General features: G+C 55.0%; 1 protein-coding gene across 1 annotated transcript in view; it reads right to left on the minus strand.

Annotated features, from left to right (window-relative positions):
• Nucleotides 1-8,238: 8,238 nt before the first annotated feature.
• ADAMTS10 (ADAM metallopeptidase with thrombospondin type 1 motif 10) overlaps nt 8,239-17,599 on the minus strand; it is a 29,348-nt gene continuing 19,987 nt past the window's right edge. The window contains exons 12-25 of the mRNA XM_038740173.1: nt 16,356-16,463; nt 15,790-15,935; nt 15,030-15,093; nt 14,069-14,171; nt 13,493-13,626; nt 13,171-13,294; nt 12,320-12,400; nt 11,985-12,148; nt 11,475-11,604; nt 11,069-11,198; nt 10,672-10,876; nt 9,817-9,993; nt 8,945-9,101; nt 8,239-8,461 (exon numbers count right to left, since the gene is read on the minus strand). Of these exons, the coding sequence (XP_038596101.1) occupies nt 8,352-8,461; nt 8,945-9,101; nt 9,817-9,993; nt 10,672-10,876; nt 11,069-11,198; nt 11,475-11,604; nt 11,985-12,148; nt 12,320-12,400; nt 13,171-13,294; nt 13,493-13,626; nt 14,069-14,171; nt 15,030-15,093; nt 15,790-15,935; nt 16,356-16,463 (1,833 nt within the window). The 3' untranslated portion in view covers nt 8,239-8,351. The remainder of the gene's footprint in view (nt 8,462-8,944; nt 9,102-9,816; nt 9,994-10,671; nt 10,877-11,068; nt 11,199-11,474; nt 11,605-11,984; nt 12,149-12,319; nt 12,401-13,170; nt 13,295-13,492; nt 13,627-14,068; nt 14,172-15,029; nt 15,094-15,789; nt 15,936-16,355; nt 16,464-17,599) is intronic.

Consider the following 17,599-nt stretch of genomic DNA (forward strand, 5'->3'; position numbering starts at 1 on the left):
GACCAGTAAAGCTCCAGTTCCTCTTGCAAAAGCCTTACTCTCCCCCCCCCCCCACCACACCCCTCCACTTCCTTTCACGGGGAGGGGCAGCGAGAAGAGGGGAAGCTGCAGCTCACCACAGAGAGGGAAAAGCAGTGGGAGGGGGGCAAGAGGGGAGGGGCAGTGAGGAGGAGGGGGTCACACAGGGTCCAGACCTAACTAGTGGCTGACTCCGGCCCCCAGACAGCCAAGAGGTTTGGGCCTGGGGAACGCCAGGGACCTGCATGGGATTCTGTGTTTGAGGTTCCTCCTTTGGGGGCTCTGGACAGTAAGATCTAGTTCTAGGGCTCTAGAACTAGAGCCAGGCTGGCCCTGGCTGGCATCCCAGGACCAGTTTTGGGTTGCCTGTATAAGAGAGGTACAAGAACTTGGAGAAGGCCCTGAGGGGAGCAAAAGGGATGCTTTGAGGGTTGGGATCCAGGACCCAAGGTTGAGAAGTGGCTGAGGAACTTCAAGCCTTCAAGCTTCTGAAGTATTAGTTTATGCCTATTTTCAGCACTTGTGTCTCTATGAATCTTTAACATTTCTACGTCTGTCTCCCCAGTAAGACTGTAAGCTCCCTGTGGGCGGGTGACGTAGCTGTTTCTTCTGTCGTACTTCTCAAGTGCTTGCACGCAGTAGGCGCTTGACAAATACCAATTCTATGATTTTTTATTTGAGGACGGTGACCAGCTGGTCTCTATTCCCACAGGGAAGGATGAGGGGGAATGGGCTGAAACTGCAGCAGGGAGGATTCAGGTCAGAGGAAAGGGAGAGGATTTCTCTCCTTCGAGACGGTAAGTTCTTAGTGGGCAGGGAACATGTCTCCCAGCTCTGTTGTACTATCCTCTCCCAAGCACACAGTACGGTGCTGTGCACGCAATAAGCACTCAGCATGGCTCAGTGGAAAGAGCGTGGGCTTTGGAGTCAGAGGTCATGGGTTCAAATCCCGGCTCCACCAATTGTCAGCTGTGTGACTTTGGGCAAGTCACTTCACTTCTCTGGGCCTCAGTTCCCTCATCTGTAAAATGGGGATTAAGACTGTGAGCCCCCCCGTGGGACAACCGGATCACTTTTTAACCTCCCCAGCACTTAGAACAGTGCTTTGCACATAGTAAGCGCTTAATAAATGCCATCATCATCATTATTATTATCAATACCATTGATTGAATGATTTAGGACCAGTTCTTGCAGGCGATCAATCAATCGATCATATTTGTTGAGCGCTTACTGTGTGCAGAGCACTGTACTAAATGCTTGGGGGAGTACAACACAACAGTGTAACAGGCACATTCCCTACCCACAACGAGCTTATAGGGGAGCTTATATGCTTCCAACATGTGGGGGAAAATCTGGAAGAGATTTCCAGGGCCTTCTGGAAGTAGAGGGGAAGAGTGGGTAGACCCAGAGTGGAGGGCTAAAATAACACTTATAGGGCCTGGCGAACTCAGGCAGGAAACACTGAAGTAACCCAACAGTTCTTGAAAATGAACAGGTGGTCTTGGTCTTCATTCTTTTCTTGGGAATGCAAGGAACAGTGCTTGAGGGAAAGGATTTGGGTGTGTTGGAAAGTCGCCTCTAGAAACCGTTCTAACAAAGGAGTCTATCCAACATTTTTCCCCAGGCCCCCCAATGGTTATGACACATACTAGGTTGATTCCGGAGAGGTTCATTGGATAGTCAGGGTGTGGTTAGAGGTGGCCAGGACAGCTCTCGGTTGCATGAGCCCTTATGGAGCAGATGGGGCTCTCCCATGACCAGGAACCAAGAGTCTTCCCCCCACCCCGCAAAACCAACCACCTGAGTTAGCACTTGCGTCTGTTTACCACTCATTCTTTTCTCTCGCTTACTAATATCTGTCCATTTACTGACTTCTCCTCATTAGACTGTGAACTCCTCTAGGGAAGGGATTACATCTTTTACTCCTTCTGTATGTTCCTCAACCATTCATCATCATCATCATCAATCGTATTTATTGAGCGCTTACTATGTGCAGAGCACTGTACTAAGCGCTTGGGAAGTACAAATTGGCAACATATAGAGACAGTCCCTACCCAACAGTGGGCTCACAGTCTAAAGGGGGGAGACAGAGAACAAAACCAAACATACTAACAAAATAAATAGAATAGATATGTACAAATAAAATAAATAAATAAATAAATAGAGTAAAAAATATGTACAAACATATATACATATATACAGGTGCTGTGGGGAAGGGAAGGAGGTAAGATGCGGGGGATGGAGAGGGGGACGAGGGGGAGAGGAAGGAAGGGGCTCAGTCTGGGAAGGCCTCCTGGAGGAGGTGAGCTCTCAGCAGGGCCTTGAAGGGAGGAAGAGAGCTAGCTTGGCGGATGGGCAAAGGGAGGGCATTCCAGGCCCGGGGGATGACGTGGGCCGGGGGTCGATGGCGGGACAGGCGAGAGCGAGGTACAGTGAGGAGATTCAGTGCTCTGCATGCAGCAGGTGCTCAGATAGTAATGGCGATACTGTTGATACCGATTCCCAGCACTCTCTGCTCTTAATTCAGCTTTCAGAGAGAAGGCAGCGGCAATTCTCTACTCTTTTGAAAGGTCCAGGGACTGTTTACTCAAACCTGAACGGGCCTTCTTTGCTTCCAGCAATTCAGGCACAGGGCTTTCTCCTACTTAGAGCCAGATTCTTGGCCGTGTCTTGGGGTACCCACCCCACAGCCAGGAAATGCAGCCATCTTGGGGGTGGACTTTGGGAAAAAGATGGGCCATGCTGGGGAATGGCACCACTCCAGAAGGGCCAGAAGTTACATGCTCCCTCTATGGGCCTCTCTTTCTTCCAGAAAGACCAGGACTCTGTTTGGAAGATGTCTGTCAATCAATCAAACAATCAACAGTATTTACTGAGCACCTACAGTACACAGAGCACTGCAGTAAGCACTTGGAAGAGTACCATGGAATCAGTAGACACAATCCCTGACTTCAATCTAGTGGGGGAGACAGGAAGTAGAATAAATTACAGATAGGAGAAAGGAGGAAAAGGGGATATGAACACGAGGCGGTGCTTTAGAAATGGAGCAAAGCTCCTCCAGGGCAGGGATCGTGTCTACTAATTCTATGGAGCTCTCCCAAGCACCTAGCACGGTGCTCAGTACACGGTAGGTGTTCATTAAATACCATTGATAACAATAACGGTACTTGTTAAGCGCTTACTATTTGCCAAGCACTGACTGATATGTACGTAAGTGCTATGGATCAATGGATCAATCAGTGGTGTTTATTGAGCACTTACTGTGTGCAGAGCACTGTACTAAGTGCTTGGGAGAGTACAATACAACAGAGTTGGTAGGCACATTCCCTGCCCACAGTGAGCTTCGGCCTAGAGGGGAGGACAGACATTAATATAAATAAATGATTCATGGATACGTACATAAAGGCTGTGGGGCTGTGGGGGTGTGCTATATGGAGATTATGAGTACTTAGGTGTTTAGGTGGCACTACAGTGTTGAAGTGGCAGTTTGCGGGATATAAGTTATGGAAGGAAAGAAACTATCTAAATTAACCAGTGCTTCTATCAAGGCTTGCATGCTTTGCTTCTGAAATGGTGCCATTTTATAATTGTGCACCCTGCATGTGAGTAGTTTTTTTAATTCAGTCTGTTTTGCTTCTGGGCCAGGAGTATCTCTTGTGGTTTCTGGCCCCAGGCTCATACATGCACTGGGTGGAATGGTAAATGCAAACATGAATTGCTGGTAATCAAATCAATATTAGACATCTACATTTTTTTCTTGTGAAATAGAAAAAAATCCAATATAATCCAATGTAAAAATCCAGTGCTATCTTGTGGCTTTCTTTTCCAGACATCTTTATTTACTGATTGCTGAAGAAAATAGAATTTCCTCTATAGATAAGTATTATAGAATCTTGTTTTCTAATCAGGATTGCTTCTTAAATTTCCTCCCACAAAATATGCTCTTCAAGTCTACATTGTACATCGATCATCTCTTTGCTGGGCTGATGCCAGCTGGCGGCCTCTATTTCAGGCCTTCCCCGGCCAAGGGAGCTGTGGCTTCTGGAAAGCATGGAGGCTGAGCACTGCCTCACCTGGGGAAAAACGTCCGGACACAAAAAAATCTGGATGGTTGCTGGGACCCCACCCATTCACAGCCCTGTCCCATCTGAACAGTGTCCATTCGGCCCGGTCAGGGCTTCAGACCAGGGCAGCTCTGTGCTCCTGGGGCTTGGCCAGGTTCCAGGCTTTCTGTGGCTTCTGGGCTCAGAGTTCATCATGTGGTTAGCGAATAAGCATCCTTGGTGTATTTATGTCGAGGCCAAGGGTTAGTTCAATTTTAAAGGCCACACCTCTTTCTTCTTAATATTGGTTGGTTATTCTCTTGGGTTTTTTTTTACCTCAAATGATCATGAAAAAGAAAAGTTAATTTCCTCTTAGCAGAACCTCTCGTTTGAGTGAACCGAATTTTTAACTTTTTTTTTTGCAGTGTTTCATTGATTTTGATATTTCAGGTAAGCTCAGCTCTCTCTTCCTCCCTTCAAGGCCCTACTGAGAGCTCACCTCCTCCAGGAGGCCTTCCCAGACTGAGCCCCTTCCTTCCTCTCCCCCTCGTCCCCCTCTCCATCCCCCCATCTCACCTCCTTCCCATCCCCACAGCACCTGTATATATGTATATATGTTTGTACATATTTATTACTCTATTTATTTATTTATTTATTTTACTTGTACATATCTATTCTATTTTATTTTGTTAGTATGTTTGCTTTTGTTCTCTGTCTCCCCCTTCTAGACTGTGAGCCCACTGTTGGGTAGGGACTGTCTCTATATGTTGCCAACTTGTACTTCCCAAGCACTTAGTAAGCGCTCAATAAATACGACTGATTGATTGAAAAAAACTCAATTTTTAAGAAAACACGTGCAAAGCATCTTTTATATTAATGTCTCTCTCCCCCTCTAGACTGTAAGATCACTGTGGGCAGGGAACACACGTACCAAACCCACTGGAAACACATGTACCAAACCCACTGGACTGTCCTCCTTGCTGTTCCCCATCATTAGAGCAGATAGTTGAAGTGGTTGCTGCTGTTGTTTCTGCTTTTTCCCCTGATGTGAGGTGATACAATAGGAGTGGCTTTATTTAGCAAAGCTCCAAAGCTTCTCCTCTTCCCATGTGCGCTCCAACTGAGGCCAAATCCAAACTGCAAATTTTGAGAAACCTCGGCAGTTAAGTGTCAAGTAAAAACACTTCCAGCACCCCTACGCAGCTAATCAGGTAAACTCCCCGGCCACTCAGTAGCCATTTTTGACAATGCGGTTTTCAGAACGCTGACTGAGTCATCTGCACCTAATAGCTTTTTAGGTTGATTTTAGACAAAATAAAGTGCTAACAGCAAAGCCCTCATCTGTAACGTTAAAAACCAGGCTACTAAAGGAATAGTAGCATGGCCTAGTGGATAGAGCACAGGCCTGGGAGTTAGAAGGACTGGGGTTCTAATCCTGACTCTACCCCTTGGCTGCTGTGTGACTGCGCTGTGTGACTGAAGTCACTTCACTTCTCTGTGCCTCAGTTCCCTCATCTGTAAAATAGGGTTAAGACTGTGAACCCTATGCAGGACAGGGACTGTGTCCAACCCAATTATCTTGTACATACCCAGTGCTTAGAACAGTGCTTGGCACATAGTAATCAATCAATCGTATTTATTGAGCGCTTACTGTATGCAGAGCACTGTACTAAGCGCTTGGGAAGTACAAGTTGGCAACATATAGAGACAGTCCCTACCCAACAGTGGGCTCACAGTCTAAAAGACTGTATTGTAAGTAAGTAAGTGGTTAACAAGTACCGTACTTACTATTGTATTCTCTCAAGCACTTAGTCCGTTGCTCTGCACATAGTGAGTGCTCAGTAAATATCATTGATGATGATGATGACAACGATGACGATGATGAGAGGACATCTCAGAAGGGCTTGAAAGATGAGGAGACCAGTGGTCTGGTGAATACGAAGTGGGAGGGAGTGGCATGAGCAACAGCTTGGTGGAGGAAGAGATCAGAATGAGGCAGAGAGTAAGTTAGCTTCTGAGGAGTGAAGAGTGGGAACTGGGGTGTAGTGGGAGGAGAGATTGGATGAGTAGAGAAGTAGCATGGTTTAGCAGAAAGAGCACGGGCTTGGGAGTCAGAGGTTCTGGGTTCTAATCCCGGCTCCGCCCTGTCATCTGGGTGACTTTGGGCAAGTCACTTCACTTCTCTGTGCCTCGGTTACCTCATCTGTAAAATGGAGATTAAAACTGTGAGCCCCGCGTGGGACAACCTGATTACCTTGTATCTACCCCAGCGCTTAGAACAGTGCTCGGCACATAGTAGGCACTTAACAAACACCATCATTATTATTATGAGTAGGAGGGAGAGAGCTGTTTGAGTCCCTTAAAAGCAAATATACGGGCATTTCTGCTTAATGTGACCAGTAATTGGGTAATCATTTGAGGTTTTGAGGAGCATGGACACGTGTGCAGAATGACATTTTTGAAAAACAGGCAGGGCAGCAGAGTTCACTGTGGTGGGCAGGAAATGTGTCCGTTTATTGGTATATTGTACTCTCCCAATCAATCGTATTTATTGAGCGCTTACTGTGTGCAGAGCACTGTACTAAGCGCTTGGGAAGTACAAGTTGGCAACATATAGAGACAGTCCCTACCCAACAGTGGGCTCACAGTCTAGAAGGCATTTAGTACACTGCTCTGCACACGGTCAGCGTTCAATAAATGCAATTGACTGGAGAGGGGAAAGGCTAGGGGCAGAGGTCAGTGAGGAGGCTTCCCAATCCCCCTCCCTTGGTTACCGGGAGGCTGGAAGAGATGCCCATAGGATTTGTCCCCTCTCCGCCCCTCTCTCACACACGTAGGAGACAGCAATAACAGCTACACAAGAGGAATTTTATTGAGTTGGAAATGTCCTTATAGGGAAAAGCTGGTGGGACAGGGGTGGGCCCCCTATCCCTGTGCCCCCACCGTCCACACGTTCCTGGCTTCCCTTTGCCTAATTGTAGCCCTTCTCCATGGGGAGTGGGTGAGGCCCTTGTCAGCGGGAGGGGAGAGACGGGTGGGGTGGCGAAGGCTGGGGACCACGGTTGAGGGGAAAATGCCAACTACGTAGCCCGGGGCAAGGAGAGGGCGAGGACGGGCAGACTGCAGGGCCTAGCGCGCTAAGGGTGGGAACCATTTATGTGAGGACGACGGCAGGCAAGGCCGCCACATTTTCTGGGGCGCAACCGGGGAGGAGGGGCCCTTGCGCGCCCCGCCCCGCAGCTTGACCGCAAGGCCTGAAGGAAACCGCCCCCTTCCGCCCGGCCCCCGCGGTGCGCGCGCAACCGCTCGGGGGGGCGGGGCCGGCGAAGAGCTCCGGTGCGCGCGCAACCGCTGGAGGGCGGGGCCGGCGAAGAGCTCCGGTGCGCGCGCAGGCGGGCAGTCTGGCCTCCACCCGGCCCCGTGGGGCCTTTTAGTTGCAATTGGCGCTTGGAGCGTCATCTGGGGGAGAGCGAGAAGGCGGCCAGGCTTCTCGATGGGGGGGGGGGGGGGGGGGGGGGGGGTGTGTGTGTGTGTGTGTGTGTGTGTGTGTGTGTGTGTGTGTGTGTGTGTGTGTGTGTGTGTGTGTGTGAATTTAGCCAGCCAGCAACCGGAGTGGGGATGGGGCCCTGTGATATTGTGGTGGGGGATGCCGGGGGTGAGGGGGCAGCCACCCGGGTTGGAGCCACGAGCATGTCACTTAGCACCACGGGGGGAGCCCGCACGGGGCCCACGCCCCCACCGGGGGGGGGGCCCGGAGCTCTTCACAGTACAAGATTCCACTGATATCCCAGAGGGGCCCGAGTCACGCCGGGCCGTGGGCGGGACGGAACAAGGGAGGAGTCGGAGCTGGCGACGGGACGGGCGGGGGGGGGGGAACAGGGGGGAGGCTGAGACCGCACGCCGAGCCCGCGCCCCGTTCCCGGCAGAGCGGCCGGGCACCTGCACAGCCCGGACCCTCCGCACGAGTCCAGGCGGCTACAGAATGGGGGAAGGGGCTTTCCCTCGCCACCCCCGAGGGCGCAGCCTCCAAGGACCTCGCCACCGCCTCTCCTCCCGCCGAGGCACCGGGGACCGGCGGGGCTGCGCGGTGACACCCAATAAATACGTCGGAATTTCAAGGCCCGCTCTCTCCGCCCCGCCCCCCCCCCCCCCCCCCCCCCGCTTGCCTTCCCCCGTCCAAACGGTTTCCACTTGCTCCAGCCCCCTCGGATGACTCCCCCGGGCTCCGTGGGGCTGTCCGAGGCCCTTCTCCTCGGCTCTGGGGGCCGGATGGTTCCGCCTGGAGCTTCCCTAGCGCCCCAGGCACGTCTTGCAACACATCTGGCGAAAGTAGGAGCGGCTGCAGAACTTGAACTTGAGCACCAGGGGGCAGTAGGCGACCTTGTTCACGTCCCGGCACTCTGGAAGCAGGGGGGAAGGAGGGGACTGGGGACACACACACACACACACACACACACACACACACACCCAACCCCACCCCCACTCTAGAAGCAGGGGGGAAGGAGGGGACTGGACACACACACCCACACACCCCACCCCCACTCTAGAAGCAGGGGGGAAGGAGGGGACTGGACACACACACACACACACACACACACACACACACACACCCATACAGCCCACTGTTGGGTAGGGACCGTCTCTATGTGTTGTCAACTTGTCCTTCCCAAGCGCTTAGTACAGTGCTCTGCACACAGTAAGCGCTCAATAAATATGATTGATAAAAGAGGATCCAAAACCCGTTCTCCGCTCCAGATTCAGCCATCTCTGGCCTCCCTCCACCTAAACCACTAAATGCAGCATTGCCAGCCTTGGGTATCAGGATCCACCCCATTTAGCCGAAGTCCCGGTTGCCTCTCCCGCCCAACCTCCTTCCCAGGTACCTTCAGGGCTCTCTGTGGGACTGCTTTCACACTTGCTTTCACATTGTTGTGTGGCCGGGGGCTGCAGGGCCGCCGTGCAGTCCCCGGACGGCTGCCCGGTGTGGGTGGTGCACTGCACAGAGCGCAGTTGCTGCCCAAAGCCGCACTGGGCTGAGCACTGTAATAATAATGATAATAATGGCATTTATTAAGCGCTTACTGTGTGCAAAGTAGGTACCGAGCAGGCACTCAGCACCCCAGGCAGAATCAGGGCCTATGGGAGTGGATGGTTTCTGTGTCTCTCTGCGGGTTCGAATGTGTGCGTGGTTGTGTGAAGGTCTGGGCCTGCGTGCACATCCATGGATGGGTGAGCCTACATATGTGGCGTCTGTCCATGGATTATACATGGGTGAACGTTTGTATTTGCATGCGTGTGTGCCTAGGTGTCCCTGCGTGTGTATTTGTGGCTTCCCGAATGTCCCAGTGCGTTGGTCTGTGTGCACACAGGTGCCTATGTGAGAGAGAACAGCTGGGTGTTGTGGGATACCCAAGCTGTAGGGTCAGTCCAGAAAGAGCCAGGAAGAGCGGGGGATCTGGGGATTTGAAGCTGGAGGTGAGGGCACCTGGAAAACGTGTATTTCCCAAGCGCTTAGTACAGTGCTTTGCACACAGTAAGAGCTCAATAAATACGATTGAATGAATGAATGACCAAGCAGAGGCTAATCCAACCGGGTGAGAGTAGGGGTGGGATCAGGGGGAATTGGCATTTAGGAGGTGGGACTGAAAGGGCACAAGTGTTCTCCCTGGGCCCAGACCCTAGAGGTTGAACAGAGGTGCAAGGGAACAGCACGGCCATGGGGTCACCCCCATCCCGCCCACAAACGCCTCCCTACCTCTCCCCACTCTCCAGCCACCCAACGGGGCGGGGGGCAGCGGCGCAGATTACACCTCATGCTGGTGGGAGGCTTGGTGGCGGCTGAGCACTGTGAAGTGGGCAGCGTGGCACTGTGGTCTCCACTCTTGCACAGGACGACACGATGTCGGAGGCCAGGCCCGCAGCTAGGGTTACACTGGGAAGTAGGGGAGGAACGGGGGGGTGGAGTGAGGGGGCATCCTGTGGGCGGGAGGGATCCCTGTCGGACACAAATTCCTTGGGTAGCACCCTGAGCAGAAACTACTTGGGGGCATCACTGTCACCTCCCTCTCCCCCCATGGGGGCCTGCAGGGAAGTAAAGGTTTAGAAAGGGACCGCAGTCACTAACGAAACAGCAGGCACATTTGCTGGGATTCATTATGAGTTCTTGGCTCAGGGATAATAATAATAATAATGGTGTTTAAGCGCTTACTATGTGCCAAGCACTGTTCTAAGCGCTGGGCTAGATATAAGGTCTCAGGTCGTCCCACATGGGGCTTACAGTCTTAATCCCCCTTTTACAGATGAGGTAACTGAGGCCCAGAGAAGTTAAGTGACTTGCCCAAAGTCACACAGGTGACAAGCGGCAGAGCCGGGATTAGAACCCATGACCTCTGACTCCCAAGCCCGAGCTCTTTCCACTGAGCCACGCTATAGGTCTGCAGCTCTAGATGACATTCGTTACTAAGTGACCAGAGCCTGGCTCTGAAGTCATGACCCTCTCCTCCCTTCCCCCAGTGCTCTCTGCTCCCCGTTCCCTCTCCCGATTCCCAGGCCCCCTATCCCGGCCCGGAGAGGAATTGCTGGTCAGCAATGAGGGAGCCAGAGCGCTGACCTCAGACCAGTCAAGGGCAGCCCACTCGGGCGGGCAGGACTGACTGCTGCACGGCTCCAGCACGTGGGGTCGAGGCTGGGCACAGGCACTGTCATCCAGGGTCTTTTCTTCGTTGGGTGACATCCGACGCTGGCACACCACTGAGCGGGTTCGCGCTCCCATGTTGCAGCTCCGGCTGCAACCTGACCAGTTGCCCACGGCCCAGCTAGGGGAGAGAAAGGAACTGGAGGGGGAGTGGTCGGGGGTGGAGGGAGGCTGGGGTGGGGGGAGGGACGACTCTTTAGAGAGTATTGGTCTGCTGCCCTTTGGTGGGGTTATGTTACCAAGAAGCCTCTCACCCCAGCCTAGCCCAGCCCAGCCCCCCATCACCTGGCTTCTCACCTGGACGGGTTCTCACCTGGGTGGGCAGGGCTCAGTGTTACAGGATCGCTGACGCTCAGGCAACTTGGCGTGGGCCTTGCAGTGGTGCAGGGGGACGGGGGAGCCGTCCGGCTGCTTCCGGCACTCTGCCGCCTGGACTTGGCTGCCTGCGGGGTTGGGATGGTGCCCTGCAGTCACCCGTCCAGTGGAGCCAGTCCAGCCTGGCTGGCCCCGACTGCCACTGCATCCTCAGCTCTACCTTGACCCTCCTGCCAGGTGCTTAGTGGCTACCTTGGTGGGCGAAGGGCAGGGATGATTTGGTCACCAATTCTTCCTTTCTATCCTGCCCTGGGCCTCAAACCCCATCCTCCCAAGCACCTCTGTACCCCTCCTCCTCTCTCTCCCTCCCACCCTCCCCCCATTTCCCCAGGCAGCCTACTTACCCCCTGCACACAGGGCAGAGCACTTGGTCCAGGGAGCATAGTGCCAAGTGTAGGTCGGGGGCAGGGCTTCGTGGGTGATGGGAGCATTGAAGCGGTAGCGGATGCCCTGCAGCTCTGAACGCACCAGCACCTAAAGGGATCCGGGGTAGGGGTGGGCACTTAGGTCCTGGGCAGCAGGGGAGGGACTCTGAGGTTGAAGGCCAACTGATGGTTTTTTCAGGCTGGCCTAGCCTGAAGGGGCTAAAGGAGTTGGGGGAGATTTTGGTGGGGCAGCGGGTCACCTGGGGGCAGTAACCAGTACAGGAGAGGTGCAGGGATTAGGATGGGCACAAAAATTCCTTTCTCGTGCCCCCAGGGGCCCCTGGCAATGGCCTGGAGAGGGATGTGCGCGTGTGTGAGTGTGTGTATGTCTGTGTGCACGCCCGCGAGAACGCTTGTTGGGTGGGGAGGGGGAGGGATGAGTCTGGGTGGAGGCCCCCTCCCTCCCTGCCAATCCCATTCTATGGTTACCATGACGATGAGGGTGGCATTGGTGGGCCCCAGGGCCTCCAGGCACTCAGGTTGGTCGGGCCCCCGGCGCAGGTGAAAGATAGTCCCAGCCAGGGGCAGGCGGAGCTGCGGGGAGGGGCCTGGCTTCCCTTCCAGCAGGAAGGCATCGTTCTCCCCCTTCAGAGCTGAGGGGGCACACGCTGGTCACTCTCACCCCTGCCTTCCTGAAGCCTCCCCACATCCTCCCCTCGTATCTACTCTTCTTACCACACACCTCCCTGACCAGCATCCTCCGGATCCCCACCCCCAACCCTGCCCCGGTCCCCTCCGGTCTTCCGACCTCAGCCCACTCTCACCCAGGTGGCTGAGGGAGAGATTCAGGTTCCGGATGGAGATGTGTACAGAGCCCTTGGGGATCCAGATCACCTCTTCATAGCCTGCAGGACAGCCCCCACCCATGGGTCAGTGGAACTGGGGGAAGGCACTGGGGGAGGGGGCAGGGGTTGCTGAGCAACATGCCTGGAAGTTGAGCAGGGCAGGGGGCAGGAGGGAGACACCATGGAGCCAATAGGGCAGTTGTGCTGCGGTCTGTTCTTTGGGAGAGCCACAACCCCGGGCGGGTCCTCTTCTACAAAGCTTGGTCGCAGCTCGGAGAATGCACAGACCCTTGGTGTCGGGGCTTGGAGCACACATGGTGGTGGTTTAGGCCGATCAGGCATTTGCCCCTGAACATGCTCTAGTCCTGGGCCGGAGATCCAGGAGCTTCTGGGCCTTTGACCGCCCCCTTTCCCCCCGCTTTCTCCCATAATAATAATGATAATAATAATGACGGCGTTTGTTAAGCGCTTACTATGTGCGAAGCACTGTACTAAGCGCTGGGGAGGATACAAGGTAATCAGGTTGTCCCACATGGGGCTCACAGTCTTAATCCCCATTTTACAGATGAGGTAACTGAGGCCCAGAGAAGTGAAGTGACTTGCCCAAAGTCACCCAGCTGACAATTGGCAGAGCTGGGATTTGAGCCCATGACCTCTGACTCCCAAGCCCGTGCTCTTTCCACTGAGCCACGCTGCTTCTCATGCTCCTGCCCTCACGATCCCACAGATGGAATGAAGAAGCAGGGGGGTCTTGCAAGGGCTGGGCCAGAGGCATGGCAGGGGGTGTGGGGGAGCGGGGAAGAGGGCAGCAAGTTGGGCCAGTGGCTTACCGCCCTCGGTCAACGTGGGGGCGAAGACACCTTCGATGGTCTCGCAGGAGCTGCCATCACCCCCGCACACGCGACACTTGTCTTCTCTCAGGTCCGAGCCAAGGATCCGGTCACAGCCGACATGCTAGGGGTGGGCAGGGTGGCGCCATCAGGGCTAGGGACCCTTGTCCCCCTCCCCCATGTCAACCCCACTCTTCCCCAAGCCCCATTCCCGGCACTCTCACCCTAACCCTCTTCCCCACTTCCGCACCCTCATTACCCCCCACCCCCCTCTTGCCAGGCCCCTTCACGCCTGCCCGGCAGCCCCTCACTTCCTGGCCACCTTGCATTCCCCGTTGACGCAGATGTCGATAGTGTCCGGCCGGCACGGGGTCCCATCCACTACGGCGGCTGCCCGTTCAGTGTAAAAGTTGAAGCCCTCGGCCAAGCAGTTGAGAGAGCAGGACTTCACCCCACCTGGCAGGGCCCAGTCTGCCATCAGTCAGGACCCCTCTCTGCTTTCCGCCCTGAACCTGGGACTGAGTGGGTGTCTTGAGGGAGCTGGCTTGAGGCCGCCTGGTGCCGAGACTGGGCCCCCTCAGTGAACCCAGCCAGTGGTTTCTCCAAGGTGGGACAGTCCTAGCGAAAGCCAGCGAGGGCCAGGGCCCAGAGTCCACAGGGGGCATTAAGAAGGAGGAAGGAAGCTGTTGGGGAGGAAGCAGGGGCTGGAGGATTTCTGGAATTCCGGGAATTCACCGATGGAACGGACCCTTCGACACAGACACTGAGCCCCCAGTTTAGGCATTTTGATCAATAGGGCAGCAGCCTCGCTAGGATGGGCTAGTCTGGGGACCACCAGGGATCAGCCCTGACTCCCGTGGGCCTCCTCCCTCTTTCCCCATCTCCACCCATTTCTCACCTCCCCGGTAGGTCCTCCACGTGTAGTATTTGCCCCGGAATGGCACACTGTCGAACTCAGAGCACTGCAGCTCCCGGAAGTCCTGGGAGCCAGGGGGACAGTCCTGAGGGACAGAGAGAGCCCCTGAAGCCTCTCTGTCCCGGGTGAGAGGGGAAGTGAGGCAGCATGGCCTAGTGGATAAAGCATTGGCCTGGGAGGACCCGCGTTCTAAACCTGGCTCTGCCACTTGTCTGCTGTGTGACCTGGGGCAAGTCACTTCACTTTTCTCTGCCTCAGTTACTGAATCTGTAAAATGGGTATCAAGACCGTGAGGCCCATGCAGGACAGGAACTGTATCCAACCTGACAGCCTTATATCTACCCACACTTAGTACAGTGCCTGGCACATAGTAAGCACTTAACAAATACCAATTAAAAAATAAAGGAAAAAAAGTGACTGATTCTCAGCCTCCCCCACTTTTGGGTGGGGCCCTATCCCTGGCCTGAGGGGCTGGGGGAGGGGTGGGGTACGGCTGGTCTCTGGGCCAGCTGAGGACAAGGCAAGATGCAGCTGAACTAACAGTGCAGCAGAAGGAATTTAGGGTAACTTGGAGGAAGAGCTCCTTCTTGCCAGGATTTTGAGAGACACTGTTATAGGGGGATTGAGCAAGCATGGGAAGGGCAGGGCAGAGGGTGGATTCGGTCGTTTCAGGTGCAGCCCTGCCCAGAGATATGCCTCTTGCCATCCTGACCAGGCTCAGGAATGGCTCTTCTCCTTCTCCCAGAGGACTTAAGAAACTGGGGTGGGAAGGGCAGGGGAGAGAGAGGGAAGGGAAGGAGACAAGGGAAAGGCAGAACCCAGAGTTACATAGAACAAAGCTCGGGGACTAGGGGGCAATGACAGGGGGACCTAGGGACCTGGATTGGAGTTGGGGGAGGGAAGGAGCTGGGGCTGGGCTGGCCAGGGCCAGGCTCCTACTCACATCAGTGTTGCAGGATCGATAGCGCTTGCGCTCTCCCAGGCAGTACTTGCCCCCGATGGTTGGCCTAGGGCAGGAAAGGGGAGACAGAGGGGCGGTGCTGGGCCGGGGGACGTGGTGGAGGACCTCTGCCCAGATACTCACTCTTGTCTCTCCCTCATGCCCCCCAACCCCCACCCTGAGGTAGGGGGAATGAGGTTGAAAGCCCCAGAGCATGCCAGCAAGAGGGAGGGGAGGGAGGGAAGAAGGGAAGTTGGGGCAGGGGGGGATGCTGTTGAAGGGGGTTGGCCCTAACCACCCCCCACCAACCAACCCCACCCGGAATGTCTGAAGTTACAGAGTTGAGTGAAGAGTTGGGGGAAGAGGGCAGCTGGGGCCCATCCCTTTCTTTCCCTTTCTCCTTCCTCTTCCCTTCCAGTAGTGTGGGGGACCCTGTCTCTGTTTCTGGGGTCTGGGCTGGGTCTCCCAAGGACTCTGGGGGCCCTGGTAAGATGGGGAACCAAGGACACTGGGGGCTCTGGCACAAAGTGGAAGAGATAACTGCTCCTTAGCCTTGCCCAGGGCCTGGCAGGGTCCTTGGGGCTGAGATCCATCTAGCTCACACCTGGCCTCTGCTGTGCCCTGCCCTGCCCTTCCCACCTGCCGGCCTGCCTCTGGACCCTTCAGGAGGGCTGAGAGGGGACCTGGTTTACTCTTTCGCTCACTCTTGGACACCTAGGACAAGGAGGGGGAGGGGGAATGGGAGGGGTGCCGCGGTTCCTACCTGGGACTGTCACAGTGGCGGGTGGAGGAGGAGACGCCGCCCCCGCATGTCCTGCTGCACTCGGCCCAAGGGGCCCACAGCCCCCAGGCCCCGTCCACTCCCTCCGGCCGGGAGCCGAAGGGCACACACACTCGTTTGTAGCACCACTGAGGAAACAGGCGGCTTCACAGGCCCGGGGTTCCCCAGCCACCACCAAGCCCTCAGCCCAGGCCAAGGTGTCGCCCTGGCGGCGGGGAGGTGGGGGGCGGGGGGGCCCGAGCTGGGGACCTCTCCCCGGAGCCTGGCAGAAACCTCCGTGGCTGAGCCAGGCCATCCCCTCCCGTCCTCCCCAGACTGGGAGCTGGGAGTTGGGAGCTGGGAGCTGGGCGGGGTGGGTGAGCCCCACTCCTTCTTCCAGCTCTCCTGACGGGCAGAACCCCAAAACTGGAGGTTTGGGGTAGGGGAAGGGGTGGTGCAGGGTTTAGAGAAAGGAAGTGCCGCCTGGAAGCTGCCCAGCCCCGGCTGCAGGGACCGGAATATGCCTGCCTGCTCCGAGGGCTCCCTAGGAGAGGCTGCCAGGCCCTTACCCCCTTGTCGATGGTGCTGCTTTGGCAGATGGTGCCCTCGGCGGCCGGGATGCTGTTGGTGATGCAGCGGTTGCTCTTGCTCAAACACCAGAGCTCGCTGCACACCTCCTGGGGGAAAGAGGCACCACGTTAGGTGGAGAGGGAGCACCCCTGTTCCTGTGACGGAGGGGTGGTGGTAGGGAGCCAGAGGTAGCTGGGGATTCAACAAGCCCCCTCAATTGGCCCTGGCAGCTGAGGGGCTGAGTCCCTGGATCCCCCACCTACCCCGGGTCAGGGGCAGAGGAAGGAGAGAAGGAAGGAGAGGGGAGAGGGTCCAAGGGCTTGGACCCATGTGTTGGCAGGTCAGAAGGGAAGACCCCAGCAATCAACCCAACAAGGGTATTTACTGAGCGCTTACTGTGTGCACAGCACTGTATAAAGCGCTTGGGGGAGGACAATACCGCAGAATTGGTAGACATGTTCCTTACCCACAAAGAGCTCACAGTCTCCAGGGGAAGACAGACATTAACATAAATTAGAAATAGGGAAAATGTCAGACCACAAGGATATATACATAAATCCTGTGGGGATGAGGGTGGGGTGAATATCAACTGCATAGACAATGCAGAGGGGTAAGCTCCTCTATGCTGTAAGCTCGCTGTGGGCAGGGAATGTGTTTGTTTTTATATTGTACTCTCCCAAGTGTTTAGTACAGTGCTCTGTAGACAGTAAGCACTCAGTAAATACAACTGATTGAAAACGAGGGCTTAGGGAAGGCCTCTTGGAGGAGATGTGTTTTTAGGAGGGTTTTGGATATGGGGAGAGTGGGAGTCGATAGGCTATGAAGGGAGGGAGTTCCAGGACAGAAGGAGGACATGGATGAGGGGTCAGTGGTGAGATAGATGAGCTCGAGATACAGTGAGTAGGTTGACATTAGAGGAGCAAAGTATGTGGGCTGGGTTGAAGTAGGAGAGCAGCAAGGCAAGATAAGAGGGAGCGCTGATTGAGTGCCCTGTAGCCGATGGTAAGGAGTTTCCGTTTGGTGCAGAGGTAGATGGGTGTTTGGACGTAGATGGGCGTAGATTGGAGGTTTTTGAAGAGTGGGGAGACATGGACTGAATATTTTTTTAGAAAAATGATCTGGGCATCAGAGCGAAGTATGGGCTGGAGTGGGGAGAGATGGGAGGCAGGGACGTTAGCAAGGAGGCTGATGCAGTAGTCAAGGCGGGATAAGGTAAGTGCTTGGATGAGCATAGTAGCAGTTT

The sequence above is a fragment of the Tachyglossus aculeatus genome, chromosome X1, assembly GCF_015852505.1.
Source record: "Tachyglossus aculeatus isolate mTacAcu1 chromosome X1, mTacAcu1.pri, whole genome shotgun sequence".
NCBI classification, from domain to species: Eukaryota; Metazoa; Chordata; class Mammalia; order Monotremata; family Tachyglossidae; genus Tachyglossus; species Tachyglossus aculeatus.